General features: G+C 53.5%; 1 protein-coding gene across 1 annotated transcript in view; it reads left to right on the forward strand.

Moving 5' to 3' along the window:
* LOC146869750 (fucolectin-like) overlaps positions 1–15,901 on the forward strand; it is a 160,816-nt gene that overhangs the window by 2,658 nt on the left and 142,257 nt on the right. Inside the window, exon 2 of the mRNA XM_085654607.1 lies at positions 3,046–3,090. Within this exon, the coding sequence (XP_085510733.1) occupies positions 3,046–3,090 (45 nt within the window). The remainder of the gene's footprint in view (positions 1–3,045; positions 3,091–15,901) is intronic.

A 15,901-nucleotide genomic window follows, 5' to 3' on the forward strand; every position in this document is an offset into this window, starting at 1 on the left:
ATCGCTGAGATAGCGTGCTATTAGCATCGCTTATCTCAATAGTGATAAAAATCCTCACGCTAACAGGCTAACGTGAGATTATCGCTGGAAACCCAGCGATAATCTCACGTTACCTTGTTGATAGGGACAGGCAAACTTAGCCATGATATCCTCCTTCCATAGGATATCATGGCTAAGTCAGAAAAATACCAGATGTAAAAAATCAGCGTTAATCGCGGTTAGCGCTGCTTTTTTTGTCTCTAACAGGGTTAGCGACATTCTTGATAATAGGAGAAATGTCGCTTAGCGACATTTCTCCTATTGTTTTACTCTGGAACGCCCCCTTTGCATCTCATTAGAGATGCAAGGGGAAGCGTAGAGTAAAAGGGTGCTAACATGCAAATTTGCATGTTAGCACCCTGTTGTTGATAGGGCGCTAGTTTTATCTCTCCTTTTTTGGCTTTTAAAGCCAAAAAAGCAGAGATAAAGCCCTTGTTGATATGCCCCTAAGTGACTTTACCAATCAACGCCAACAGGGACAGACTGGGAACAGAAACCGGCCCTGGCAAACTGCTCAGCCGCCCCCCTGCGGTGAGGGGGAGTGCACCCAAGCAGTTTGCGAGGGCCGGTTTCGGCCGATTTTGTTACTGGGGGCCGATATTCCCAACCCCCGGTAACAAAACCGGCCCCCACCCTAGCAGCCTACCGGGAAAACGCCCGGTGCCCGCTAGGGCCAGTCCAGCCCTGAACGCCAATACTGACTTTCAAGTAGTGAGTCAGGGGCAGAAAAGCAGAAAAGAAAGACAGCCCCTCAGCTGACTCTGTGATGACGTCACGTGACACGGATGCAAGAGTTGTGTCCTGGAGATAGAGGGCGCTACAGGCCAGACCAGCTACTTCTGCTGGACTCACAAAAACAAGGATACACCAGGGCCCACGCTTTCCCTAGAGATAAACCCATACCAGAGGGTTCCGATTTTCAAAAATACAAAGATTCTTAAAAAGAAATGTGTGTGATGCCAGAAATATACCAGAGTCAGGAACAATGACTTGCTGTGAGATAATGGCCCCGTCTGTCTGCCATGGAGGCGAGGGAATGAACAGTTCTTTTCAGGGCCTTAGGACATGTCTATTCAGTGCAGTGTAATGCACCCATGGCGTGCTGCTGGGCGTGTCTAATATCAAGGATGAACATTCAGACAGCAGGAGATGCACACCGAATTATTGATAGCTCTTAATAATAGGTGCAATTACTAGCAAAATCAGTGCTCCTAATTGTATGAACCTCAGAAGACAGGAAGTTTGAGTTAAACGTGCAAGGATTTCAGTGTATCATGAATTACATGTAGATGTTTGCGACATTTGACCATGCACACATGCCCACTGAACTGTGTACCTGGTCCGGAACCTGTGACCTACATATTACAAACGGATTCTTGCATAAGTCCTATAAACCCACTGTGCTGTGTTGTTAGGATTAAAACAGGAGACCTGCAGGATACATGCGGTGCTCAGCGACAGGCACATTAACCTTCTAGTCTATTTAATCATGATTTCAACCTGTCACCAGATTGTTGCAAGTTCATGAACCACCTGACCTATTATATTCTGAGGGTTGCCGGATAGACATATATCTCTGCAGCAGGTACCGTAACCCACTGAGAAACCTCAGATACACCTTGTCAGCAAATATAGCTGGACATTTCCTGTATCTGATACTGCATGCAGGGGTGGCACTACCATGGGAATCCCTGGATTTCCCTCCTTTTTTAGGTCTCGCCTGACCCAGCGCGTGCGCTGGTCTGGCGAGACTTATTGAGAGGGCTCCAAAAAGTGCTACCAGGCCAGCCTGGAGCTACAGTGCATGTGCGCGGGCGCGCGCGCCTTGCTTGCCGCGATTACTTTCACTTTCGTGGTCCCACGGCCGCTTGCCATAGCCAATAGGTCTCGCTTTTGGGACCTTATAAGTATTTAGTTATGCAACTGTTGCATGGCTAAACACTTATAAGGTCCCAAAGGCGAGACCTATTGGCTATGCCAATGCTTGTTTATTTGGGGGGTGGGGCAGGAGTATTGCATGTGCATCCAAGAGAAGGTAATCCACAGGATTTGGGGGGTTGGGGTGGTCTTCACCTGGATACTATGCAAGTGGAGCAGAGAAGGGAGCATGGGTCTTAGAGCCCACCATGTCATCTGTTCATGCTCCCATTACGCCCTCTATATAGAGAACTTCAAGTACCTTCGACCAAAGTGCACGTGTCAGTGCACGAGGTTTGGAGGCATTTTAATTGCAACATTAATTGTTATTCAAAGGGAGGTAGAAAATACTCTGCTTCAATTACTGGAATTAAGCCTACTCCTTTTACGATCAAATCTTCATTTGAATACTCTTCATAGGATCTCACCATCCCCATCCATGTAACAACTCACACGTTTCGCAGTTTCCAAACATTGCTGCTTCTTCAGGGCTAATATTTTCTAATACATGTTTATGTGTCTCATGAGTAAGCGTCCAAGTTGACATTCGATTATATACTGTCCTTGCAGCGCCTTTTCAATTTCCTATGGTTGGTCTGTAGCAAGCTTCTCCAACGAGTAGCTCGGGAGCTACTGGTAGCTCTCCAGGTACCAATAAGTAGCTCTCCAGTGTGCAACCTAGCCTACCAAACTAGAAGCTTTTGCTTGGTTGAATTGATATATGTATACCAAAATTAAAAGCACATATTCAAAATGAAAACATGTTTATTTTCAGAACTCTTAGACTGATATTTGGAGAAAAATTGGCAAATTCTCCGAATATATTTAAAGCTGATGTTTGAGTTCTAAACCATGTGGTGTTGGGAAGACCTATTACTTATATTATTACCTTCAGGCCAGAGGCATTACTGTAATGTCTGCTATGTATTACTCCTATAGAGGCATTCTACAGTGATAAAGCCTTTTATTACATTACCGCTGGTCCACCTAACATGGAAACCTACATTTCAGGTGTGGTCTCTTCAACTGGACTTTGTGAATAAGAATAAATACAAGAACTAAATCTGCTTATCGTTCCTTTACCTACAGGGGCCACCATGGCGGGAATCCTGCTGGCGGTGCTGTTCTGTGGAGGTAGGTGAGTAACCCCACCCCGCGGGTGTGCTTGCAAGACATCACTCTACACCTGAGAAGGTGACAAACCGAGCTACACTACTCATTCAACATGGCGGCCTATGTCACAAGAGCATACAGAATGAGAGTCCCTTTTCAAGAGGCCGATTGTGCCATTAACTACTTTCTATTCTTTACCTGAGGCCAGTGTATGATGTGGACTAGTTATTATGTTTCTTTTGAGGCTGGAGAAAGGTATGGGTTAGCTACTACAATGCTTCTGATTTCGATATAGGACATGGACTAGTTACCATGAGGTCTATTCACAAAGGTAAACCGGCACGTATAGGTTTACTCATACTTTTGAGTAGCTTTACTACTTTTGGCTATTCACCATTGTACACCTGCTTAAAGTTACTCTGAAGTGTAGACTTGCCCGTACCCAGCCCCTGAAACAGCAGGAGTCAGGAAAAAAACATCAAATACGATGGTAAACTTACTACCAGTAGTGGCTTTGTGACCGTATTTGACGTTCCACACACTTGGCAGAGACCTTTGCAATCAGAAAGTTCTCAGTATGGGAAAGTATAGGCAAAAGGTTAGAAGCTGATTAAACTTTTAAAATAATGATAAAAAATGTAAGTGAAATAATAATGTCAATTAATTGTATGTATTTATTCTAGGTGTAAAATAATATAATAAAAATGTATAGCATTAATAACTTATTTTAAAATTGAAATACAATTATTTGTCTGATGGTTTTTGAAAAAGGTTTTCCCACCTATAGTAGAAATGTTTTTAAAATGATTAAAAGTGATTAACAATAATTAACATATTTGTAATGAATATAAATGTTAAAATATTTTCTGCATTTAAAAAAGGATAATTATTAAAAAAAAATAATAATAATTATAAATATATTTTATAGTTAGAAAATGTGTTAACATTAAAGAACATGTATTTATATTTTTCAAATATCTTTAAATAATGTAATTTATTTTAACATTAGTTCGTAGTGTCTACGCTGGAGTACATGTACGACTGTTTGGGTCCTTTATGGCAGTATGAACTATGTAAGTGCAGTTTGTGACTGAGAACAGGCGTACTCTTTTGTGGATGGATGCACATTCCTCCCAAAAACCTTCCTAGCCTTGACTTAACTTCTCCTTACCCCTCCTCTTTTATAGTAAGTATTCCCCGGTTTCAATTCACTCTTTTCTGTCCCTCCCACATTTACTACTAAAACGCATACTTAAGTGTATAGAGATATCTGCAGTCAGGGCACAGATCTCTGCACAGAAGAGACGGGAGTGGCAGTGGGGCACGCCTCTGCAGGTAGGTTTGTGAATAGCATTTTGTAGTTTGTTAGTAGTACGGTTGTAGTACTACTAAATGTGCTACAAAATGCAGTTTGTGAATAGACCCAAGTTTCTTCAGAGACTGGAGTAAGTCATGACCTGTTCATTGTGTTTCTCCCCAGGCTGGTGTATGACATGGACTCCGTGGCGGTTCCTCCTTTAGGGTGGAGGAGCATTACCCCACCTGCTGCGAGCGCAACAATCAGCAAACGTAAATTAATAAAATGCTGGACATGGTGATATTACCATGATTTAAGACTGTGCCGCTGTTTCAGCTAGCGTGCGAGGGAGTGGGCGTGGCTAGTCCTGCTGATTGACAGCAGGATCAGGGATGACTTGACTTGCCTAAAAGCGTATAGTGTGCATGTCGGATTGACTGCGTCTCTTGCCACGGCCAGCCCGACATGCATACTTCTGACTGCAATAATCTGAGCTGTTTAAGATTGCAGACAGAGGTCCCAGTCTCAAAAGGAGCGCTGGGTTGGCCTGCTCTACCCAATCCTGGAGCTTCTGTCATGCTGAAAGCATCATGAGAGCAGGTCCTGGATTGGTTAGGTTAGTTGGCTTGCGCACGCTGCAGTCGGACGGACACCCTCATAGCGACTGGACTGGAATCGCACATGTTGAGATATGGCCCGATCCTGCTTAGTATGATATTTGACATAGGCCCTCCTGGCCGTTGTGGATATCGGGCATTTGCACAGGAGGCTGGAAGGGTTGGGGCCAGTTTTGGAGTGGTGGGGGCCAGTTTTGTTACTAGGGGTTGGTTTTGCAGCGATGCTACAATATCGGGCTCCAGGAACAAAAGCCGCAGTGCTGTGGGCCTGTTTTGTTACACAGCAGTGCTTTACGCTTGCCCCCACCCCTCCGGGGGGTAGGGGGGAGGAGGCGTGGTGTCAAAATTGCCAGGGCTGCTTTGGATTCCCAGTCCTGCCCTGGTCCTCCTAACAGGACTGGCACACGGCCAACCAGCGCAGCAATAGCCGTCATTGTCCTTTCACAGTATGGCATTGAGTGAGTCAATGGACCCAGCCCCCCATTGGCCAGTCGAAGACAGGAATTTGCGAACGCCATAAACAGTGCAAACAGTATTGCAATAGCGACACTCAGTGGCCAGTCACAGTAGAGAGCGAAGAGCACAAAGGACAGCTTGCACAGCGGGGCAGAGGCATAAGAAAACATGATGCAAAGAGAACCGCAGAAGAAGGGCGACCGAGGAAGAGTGAAGCAGGGAGAGAGTGGCGCACAGAGGGAGAAACAGATGGAATAAAATATCGGGGTAGAGAGGCGGCGAGTGAGAAAAAGAGGGCAACTATGAGAAAGGTGTTTCAAAGATATTAATTACACAAATACAATACATTTACAATTTAGAGCCTGCGCAAGGAAAAGCCATCGAGAGAGGCAGAGAAAAAGAGAGCCGTAAAATAATCGGATTGACGGGGCAGAGAGATGTAGCCATGAGACAAACAGCGAGAAAAAGAGGATAAAAGCTGAGAGAGTGAAAGAAAATCGTAAATTCAGGTGGAGGGAAAGAAGGGAAAGAAAGGAAAGAAAGAAGAGAAGCTACATAGAAAGGGAGGGACACAAGTGAGGGGGAGAGAGCGATGAAAAGAACGAGGCAGAAAGGGGCAGTGAGGGACAGACAGGACCTCGAAGCTGGGGAACACGGTTCGAGCCTCGGCAAGGACACGCAACATACTGTGTGATTAAAGGCAAATCACTTAGGGGCACATTCACGGAATCGGCCCATTTGCGACCGGTATGCAGCCATTTGGGATGCATCAAGCCCAAAGCCATTCACAAAATAGGTAATTACCTATTTTGCGAATGCAGTTAGGGAATCACAATTTGTAATTCCCCAAATGCAATGTAAGAAGCAATCTCAGAATGCGACTTTGCATTAAGGAATCGCAAATTACCATCAACTTCGGGTTGATGGTAATTTGCAAATCCTTAGAAAAATACAAATAATTGCATTTTTCTAAGTGCCATGTGGTGCATACACATGCCCTTGAGGCATGTGTGTGCGCCACATGTGTACATATGCCAATTTTGGGGGTGCATCAGAGTGGCCTTTTGGCACCCTTGAAATTGCATGCGCAATTTGTGATTACCTATTTGGTATTCACAAATTGGCATGCAATCCCATTCATTCCTATGGGCTTCTGGGCCCATAGCAATGAATGGAAAGGCATTCCCTAATAGCGAATCGCAATTTGGGAATGTGTAGGAATCACAATTTGTTTTGCGATTCCTACATGCATAAGGAATTGCCAGTCCTTAATAGTGATTCCTTAATAATCGCTATTAAGAAATTGCAATTCCTTACTTTGATTCATGTGCCCCTAAATGTTCCCGTGCCCAATACAATGAACGTGTCCTTGTGTAACGTAACTCGTGCTTGTGTAAAGCCTTCGGGGCTAAAATGAAAAGAGGGGATATGGAGGCAGAGTGAGAAAGAGAAAGTAGATGCCAGGAGGCAGGTTCTGCACTACTTGAGGCTGGAGAGGGGTTCTGGGGCAGGGGAATGATGAAGGCTCCAGCAGTGGGACTCCTTCGGAGATTGGGTGCCATCTCTGGGGTGCCCATGTGGTCGCTACCAATGCTGCTTTAATTTGCACCAATATTTTTCTGCCAGATCCCCTAGTGCTCGAGATTTATATCATTTATTTAAACCCCTGTGGGGGTCGCAGCCTGCGTGAAAACACTACTGTTGTTTGACGCTGCCTGTCTCCAGCGCTACCGACCCACCTGCCAGCACTTTCTGCCTCACTCTTATTCCCAGTTTGACGCTGCCTGTCTCTCCAGCGCTACCGACCCGCCTGCCAGCACTTTCTGCCTCACTCTTATTCCCAGTTTGACGCTGCCTATCTCCAGCGCTACCGACCCGCCTGCCAGCACTTTCTGCCTCACCCTTACTCCCAGTTTGACGCTGCCTGTCTCCAGCGCTACCCATCCGCCTGCCAGCACTTTCTGCCTCACTCTTGTTCCCAGTTTGAAGCTGCCTGTCTCCAGCGCTATCCACCCGCCCGCCAGCACTTTCTGCCTCACTCTTGTTCCCAGTTTGACGCTGCCTGTCTCCAGCGCTACCGACCCGCCCGCCAGCACTTTCTGCCTCACCCTTACTCCCAGTTTGACGCTGCCTGTCTCCAGCGCTACCCATCCGCCTGCCAGCACTTTCTGCCTCACTCTTATTCCCAGTTTGACGCTGCCTGTCTCTCCAGCGCTACCGACCCGCCTGCCAGCACTTTCTGCCTCACTCTTATTCCCAGCTTGACGCTGCCTGTCTCCAACACTACCGACCCGCCTGCCAGCACTTTCTGCCTCACTCTTGTTCCCAGTTTGACGCTGCCTGTCTCCAGCGCTACCGACCGCCCGCCAGCACTTTCTGCCTCACTCTTGTTCCCAGTTTGACGCTGCTTGTCTCCAGCGTTACCCACCCGCCCTCCAGCACTTTCTGCCTCACTCTTGTTCCCAGTTTGACGCTGCCTGTCTCCAGCGCTACCGACTCGCCCGCCAGCACTTTCTGCCTCACTCTTGTTCCCAGTTTGACGCTGCCTGTCTCCAGCGCTACCCACCCGCCCGCCAGCCCTTTCTGCCTCACTCTTATTCCCAGTTTGACGCTGCTTGTCTCCAGCACTACCCACCCACCCGCCAGCACTTTCTGCCTCACTCTTATTCCCAGTTTGAGGCTGCCTGTCTCCAGCGCTACCGACCCGCCCGCCAGCACTTTCTGCCTCACTCTTAGTCCTAGTTTGACGCTGCCTGTCTCCAGCGCCACCGACCCGCCTGCCAGCACTTTCTGCCTCACTCTTATTCCCAGTTTGACGCTGCCTGTCTCCAGCGCTACCCACCTGCCCGCCAGCACTTTCTGCCTCACTCTTATTCCCAGTTTGAGGCTGCCTGTCTCCAGCGCAACCGACCCGCTTGACAGCACTTTCTGCCTCTCTCTTATTCCCAGTTTGACGCTGCCTGTCTCCAGCGCTACCAACCCGCCTTCCAGCACTTTCTGCCTATCTCTTATTCCCAGTTTGACGCTGCCTGTCTCCAGCGCTACCGACTCGCCCGCCAGCACTTTCTGCCTCACTCTTGTTCCCAGTTTGACGCTGCCTGTCTCCAGCGCTACCGACCCGCCTGCCAGTACTTTCTGCCTCACTCTTGTTCCCAGTTTGACGCTGCCTGTCTCCAGCGCAACCGACCCGCTTGACAGCACTTTCTGCCTCTCTCTTATTCCCAGTTTGACGCTGCCTGTCTCCAGCGCTACCGACCCGCCTTCCAGCACTTTCTGCCTATCTCTTATTCCCAGTTTGACGCTGCCTGTCTCCAGCGCTACCGACTCGCCCGCCAGCACTTTCTGCCTCACTCTTGTTCCCAGTTTGACGCTGCCTGTCTCCAGCGCTACCGACCCGCCTGCCAGTACTTTCTGCCTCACTCTTGTTCCCAGTTTGACGCTGCCTGTCTCCAGCGCCACTGACCCGCCTGCCAGCACTTTCTGCCTCACTCTTATTCCCAGTTTGACACTGCCTGTCTCCCGCGCCACCGACCCGCCAGCCAGCCCTTTCTGCCTCACTCTTATTCCCAGTTTGACGCTGCCTGTCTCCAGCGCTACCCATCCGCCTGCCAGCACTTTCTGCCTCTCTCTTATTCCCAGTTTGACGCTGCCTATCTCCAGCGCTACTGACCCGCCTGCCAGCACTTTCTGCCTCACCCTTACTCCCAGTTTGACGCTGCCTGTCTCCAGCGCAACCCATCCGCCTGCCAGCACTTTCTGCCTCACTCTTGTTCCCAGTTTGACGCTGCCTGTCTCTCCAGCGCTACCGACCCGCCTGCCAGCACTTTCTGCCTCTCTCTTATTCCCAGTTTGACGCTGCCTATCACCAGCGCTACTGACCCGCCTGCCAGCACTTTCTGCCTCACCCTTACTCCCAGTTTGACGCTGCCTGTCTCCAGAGCTACCCATCCGCCTGCCAGCACTTTCTGCCTCACCAAGTCAGCAGGCTCTCGTCAGTCCAGGTCTTCTCTGCTCTCGTCCCTTCAGCACCCCTTGTTATACTCCCCCTCCTCTTTGAAGTCCGGAGTCCTCGCGGAGAGGGGTCTGGTGCCTGGGGGGCGGTGTGTCGGGGTTTCCTGTCGCTCGGCCCTTTGATCTGTTCAGGTGGGTCCGGGAGGGACTCCAGACACCCAGCGGGCGAGGCGCCTGCTCCCCGGTGGTCGATCGAAACCTCCCTCGGGGAAGAGACCAGAGGTGTGACAGGATCGGCGCCTCTCGGTCTGGTTTGGGGGGGTTTCGCTCTCTCTCGGCCGGGCATGCGTGTTGGGGATCTGGCCGGCCCTCGGGATGTTTGCCCACGGGGGCCGGGAGGCTGTATCATCGAGGTTCGGCGTGGTTGCAGGGTAGCTTGTTGGTCGGGAGGGCCCACGCCACGAGGCCGGTCTCACACGTGCCCCCCCCAGCTGAAAGGCGGGGAGAACTACCCATCCACTTGGGGGTTCTCCTCGCTGAAGCGGAAGAATCGGGACAGGCCGTCCGCGTTGGCGTCGTCCGTCCCGGGGCGATGTTCCACCGTGAAATCCATCCCCTGGAGGGAGATGGACCAGCGTAGCAGCTTGGGGTTTTCCCCTCGCATCTGCATCAACCACCGCAAGGGTCAGTGATCCGTTTGTAGTCGGAAGTATAGCTTTTTGAGGGCCCAGACTACTGCGAAGGTCTCTCTTTCAATTGTGCTCCACCGCTGCTCTCGGGGCAGCAACCTTCGGCTGATGAAGGCTATGGGCCGATCCATGCCTTTGTCGTCGAACTGGGAGAGGACTGCCCCGATGCCGTGTTCCGAGGCGTCCGTCTGGACCACAAACTCCTGGGCGTAGTCGGGTGCTTTGAGCACCGGAGCCGCACACATGGCGGCTTTTAGGGTATCAAACGCCTTCTGGCAGGAGGGAGTCCAGTGTACTTTCTTGGGGTGTTTCTTGGAGGTTAGTTCTGTGAGGGGGCCTGCGATGCTGCCATAGTTCTTAATAAACCTCCGGTAGTAACCGGTGAGGCCCAGGAAGGCCCGGACTTCCGTTTGGGTCGTGGGGGGTTCCCAGGACAAGATGGCGTCGATCTTCGGCTGGAGGGGGGCGACCTGCCCGCTTCCCACCTGGTGCCCCAGATAGGTTACGGAGCCGTGCCCAATTTGACATTTGCTGGCTTTGATGGTGAGGCCGGCCCGGCGCAAAGCCAGCAGGACTTGTCGGAGGTGCTGGAGGTGCTCGGTCCATTGGGAGCTGAATACCGCTATATCGTCGACCCTGTTCACCAGCCGCTGGAAGGTGGCCGGGGCATTCTTCATTCCAAACGGCATCACCCTAAAGCGGTAGTGCCCATCCGGGGTGGAGAAGGCGGAGCGCTCCTTGGCTCCCTCGGTGAGGGCAATCTGCCAGTATCCACTAGCGAGCGGCCCGAGGCGGTCAATGAGCTCGTCGGCACGGGGGATAGGGTGAGCGTCCGCTCGGGTGACCGCATTGAGTCCTCGGTAGTCCACGCAAAACCTCAGCTCGGGGGCGACGCCCGGGGTAGCCGCTTTCGGAACCAGGACTACCGGGCTGGCCCATGGGCTGTCGGAGGGTTCAATCACCCCGAGGTCCAGCATCTTCGCTACCTCGGTCTGGATGCAGGTTCGGACCCGATCAGGGACCCGGTAGGCCCGGTGTCTCACTGGCGGGCTGTCGCCAGTGTTCACGTCGTGGACACACCAGTTGGTGACCCCAGGGGTTAGGGAGAAGAGGTCCGCGAACTGCCGTAGTAGCTGGCGGCAGTCGTCGGACTGTTGGGCTGTGAGGGTGGTTGATAGTCTCAACCCCTCCACGGAACCATCGGTCTCTTTCGCCCCCAGGGGGTCTGGAAGGGGCTCGGTGTCTTCTTCGGCCCCATCGTCGGTGGCCAGGAGTAAACTCAATTCCGTCCTTACAAAGTGAGGTTTGAGGCGGTTCACGTGGAGAACCCGGAGGGGGTTCCGCGGGGACTGCACATCGACGAGATAGGTGACTTGGCTCTTCCGCTCGACCACCTTGAATGGTCCAGTCCATTTATCTTGGAGGGCGCAGGGTTTCACCGGGGCCATGACCCAGACTTGTTGGCCCGGCTGAAACTCGACCAGCGTAGCATTCTGGTCATACCAGCGCTTCATCTCTTCTTGGCTAGCCTCGAGGTTCACCTCTGCGAGTTCTCGGAATTTCCGGGTCTGGTTGCGGAGCGCCAAGATGTGTCGGAACACATCCGGAGGGGTCCCCCGGGGAGTCGTTTCCCAACCCTCCTTGACCAGGCTCAGGGGTCCCCGGACGGGGTGTCCATATAGCAGTTCGAATGGGCTGAACCCCAGGGATTTTTGTGGAACCTCCCGGTAGGCGAACAGGAGGAATGGGAGGAGGACGTCCCACCTCCGGCGTAGGGGTTCCTCGAGGCCCATGATCATTCCCTTCAGTGTTTTATTAAAGCGCTCGACTAGGCCGTTCCCTTGGGGGTGGTACGGGGTGGTGAACTTGTACGATACTCCGCACTACTGCCAGAGGGACCTCATGTATCTGGAGATAAAGTTCGTACCCCGGTCACTCACGACTTCGCGGGGGAACCCCACGCGGGAGAAGATCCCCATCAAGGCCCGGCCTACCACGGGGGCCGTCACGGTGCGGAGAGGGATGGCTCCGGGGTAACGGGTGGCATGATCCACCAGGACGAGGATGAACCAATGGCCCTGGGCGGTCTTGGGGTCCAGTGGTCCCACGATGTCGATTCCTACCCGCTCAAAAGGGGTACTGACGACTGGGAAGGGTTGTAGCGGAGCCTTGCGCTTCCCCCCACTCTTTCCGCTGGCCTGGCACGTGGGGCAAGACTTGCAGTGGGCCTCCACATGTGCTCGCATCTTGGGCCAATAGAAGTGGGTGATGAGTCGTTGGTAGGTCTTATCTTGGCCTAAGTGTCCGGCCAGGGGTACATCATGGGCCAGGCCCAGGAGGAGACTTCGGAAGCGCAGGGGTACCACTAGTACTCGGGCCGATCCCAACTCGGCCGACTTCTGTTCGCTGTACAGGAGGCTGTTTTCCCAGTATACCCAGTGGGTGCCGGTCCGGTCGCCTGCTGCTTGGGACTCGGCCTGTTGTCGGGGTCCAATGAGGGATGGGCAGGTGGATTGTTCTTGGCAGAATTCTTCACGGGAGGGGCTTCCTTCGCAGTGCCACTGGGCCATTTCTGGCAGGTCCCCGAGTTCGGTCAGGGGTTCGGGGTCGGAAGGCACGGACCCCTCGTCGGGAATGGTCGTTTCGTCCGGAAGGGGGTCGTTGGCCCCTGGTGGCGCATTCTGGACCTCGGGAATGGTGGCGGTGCTTAGCGGCATGGCTTCTCCCCCCTCGGAGGAAGGCGCTCTGAGAGTCATTGAGCGCGTGGTGGCGCATACCCATTCGGGTAGGCCCATCATCTCGAGATGGGCTCTTCGTTCCACTTGTCCCCACGGGGAATTCTCAAGGTCGTTGCCCAGGAGGCAGTCCACGGGCTGGGAGGTTCGGACCGCCACCTTTAACTTGCCGGTGACTCCCCCCCATTCGAAGGGGACTAGGGCCATCCGGCAGAGGCTCTCGGAATTGTCTGATGATATGACGGGACAAAAGGCGCCGGACAGGATCTGATCTTCGGAGACCAGGTGACAATGAACCGCCGTGACACTCGCCCCCGTGTCCCGGAGGCCCTCGACGCGGTGACCGTTGACCGTTACCTGCTGTCGGTACTTCTTCGTGTTGGCGGGCAGGGACGTTCCGGGGACCATCTCCCGGTCCCCTAGGGAGACCAAGGCCATGGCGGCTGGTTCCCATTCTTCGGAGTCTTCCATCTCTTCCCCCAGGGCTACGGAGGCCATTTGTCGAGCCGGCGGGGTTGTTGTGGCGGTTCGCTGGTACATGGGACATTGAGGGTCGCTGGCATAGTGTCCGGTCTGCTGGCAGCGGAAACAGGTGATCCTCACTCGGGGCCCCGGCCTCCCCGGTGGCCCGGTGCTGACCGGAGGCGGAGCTGGAAAGGGCGGAGGTTGTCCTCTGGGGGGGCTGAGCGGGGATCCCCCCGGGAGTTCCCTTGGCCGGCCTTGATTCCCTCCGCCCCTCTGGCGGGGGGGTCCCTGACTGTGGCGACCGTAGTCTCCCACGGGGCCCCGGGAGGCCCGGGTGTTCACCCACCGGTCAGCCTCGACGGCCAGTTTTCGAGGGTCTGTGAGTTTGCTGTCCAGGAGGTGCTGGCGCAGCTCTACAAAGCAATTAGCGGACAAGTGTTCCCATGCGATTAGGTCGAACAGCTCCTCAAAGGTGGAGACCTTGCTGCCCTTGATCCACCCGTCCAAGGCCTGGCTGTAAAAGTTCACGTACTCCACCCAGGTGGTACCGGGTATCTTCTTGCAGTCTCTAAACCGTTGCCGGTACATTTCAGGGGTGAGCCCATATCTGGCTACTAGGGCCTCTTTCATGTGACTGTAGGAGTTCATCACCGTGGAGGGCAGGTCCAGCAGGGTATCTCTCCCCTCGCTCAGGAACCGGCCCCACAGCCCTGCCCCCCAGTCTTTCTGCGGGACTCGGTGGGAGGTCATGGCGACTTCGTATGCTTTGAACCACTGCTGGATGCCGTCGTTCTTATAGTATTCTTTCACCACATCTTTGGGGATGTGGACCTTTGGTTCCACGGTGGAGGAGAGGGGTTGGGTTTCCGAGGGTCTGGCCTCCGCATTCTTAGCCTTGAGCTCGATTTCTTTCAGGCTACGTTCGTGCTCCAGTTGGAGTTTTCTTTCTTCGTGTTCTCTTTGTCGTTTCTTTTCCTCGAGTTCTCCTTGTAGGCGTAACTGTTCCACCGCCAGTTTTTTTTCGGCCAGCTTTAGCTCTCCTTCGATTTTTAATTTTGCTAGTTCTAGTTCGTGGTTGCGACCTCTTTCTCGGTCCGCTAGTTCCTCTGGGGATAGGCCCCCCTCGGGGGCGCGGTTCCTCCCCGGGGTGCTTCGTGGTTCGCTAGGGGGCTCTCCTTCTGTTTGTGTCCGGGGAGTTCCCGCCTCGACCCAGGTTTTTAATGCTCCCTGGAAGTCCTCTTTCGTGCTTAGTCCGGTGGTAGCGATTCCAAGGTCTTTGCAAAATTGTTTCAGTTCTCGGTGCGTATAAGATTCTAACTGGTCCTCTTGGAATGTCGTGCTCGGGTTGGTGCCTGCGGCACCTAGGGAAGTTTCTCCTTCCATTTCTTCTTGGTAGTGCGTCAGCCGTCTACTGCACGATCTCTAGGTGTTGGCTCGGATCCCGTCGCCTGCCACCAAATGTTGGAAGGCGTTCCCCGGGGAGGCTACGGAATGCGTTCCTGACCACCCGGAGGCCCACCTTTCCCAGAGTTAGGCCGAGCAAGAGCGGGGAGGCCCTTCCTGGAAGGGTCTCGTACCTAGGATCGCACACGCTTCGCTTACTCTCTCCAGATAGAGGGACACCACACAGTAATTTGTTGCAAGACAATAGGCTTTTATCGTTAGTTGTCAGGGATCTTTATGATCCGGAAGGCAGGTGCAGAATTGATGCCACAAGCGGCAGTGATCTCGTGATGAGGGAATAGGGGTAGAGGGACAGTCTTTGAATCAGTGTCTCTGCGAAGTATCCGGCGCACAGCTCTCAATCCTCGAGCTGAGGGGATGTCAATTCTCTCGGCAATCTCTGCCGTTTCTCTTGGAGGAGCGGGCCGCGAGTCACTCAGCAGGCACCGGAGGTTCGTAGTTCGGGGAGCCGCGACAGCGTCAGCAGGGCTCAGATGGTTCAGAGTACGGGGAGCCGCGACAGCGTCAGCAGGGCTCAGATGGTTCAGAGTTCGGGGAGCCGCGACAGCGTCAGCAGGGCTCAGATGGTTCAGAGTTCGGGGAGCCGCGACAGCGTCAGCAGGGCTCAGATGGTTCAGAGTTCTTCGGTTCGGGGAGCGATCGAGCCGCGACCAAGTCAGCAGGCTCTCGTCAGTCCAGGTCTTCTCTGCTCTCGTCCCTTCAGCACCCCTTGTTATACTCCCCCTCCTCTTTGAAGTCCGGAGTCCTCGCGGAGAGGGGTCTGGTGCCTGGGGGGCGGTGTGTCGGGGTTTCCTGTCGCTCGGCCCTTTGATCTGTTCAGGTGGGTCCGGGAGGGACTCCAGACACCCAGCGGGCAAGGCGCCTGCTCCCCGGGAGCCTGGTGGTCGATCGAAACCTCCCTCGGGGAAGAGACCAGAGGTGTGACAGGATCGGCGCCTCTCGGTCTGGTTTGGGGGGGTTTCGCTCTCTCTCGGCCGGGCATGCGTGTTGGGGATCTGGCCGGCCCTCGGGATGTTGGCCCACGGGGGCCGGGAGGCTGTATCATCGAGGCTCGGCGTGGTTGCAGGGTAGCTTGCTGGTCGGGAGGGCCCACGCCACGAGGCCGGTCTCACACCCGCCCGCCAGCACTTTCTGCCTCACTCGTTCCCAGTTTGACGC

This window comes from Triturus cristatus, chromosome 1_1 (assembly GCF_964204655.1).
Source record: "Triturus cristatus chromosome 1_1, aTriCri1.1, whole genome shotgun sequence".
Classification (NCBI taxonomy): Eukaryota; Metazoa; Chordata; class Amphibia; order Caudata; family Salamandridae; genus Triturus; species Triturus cristatus.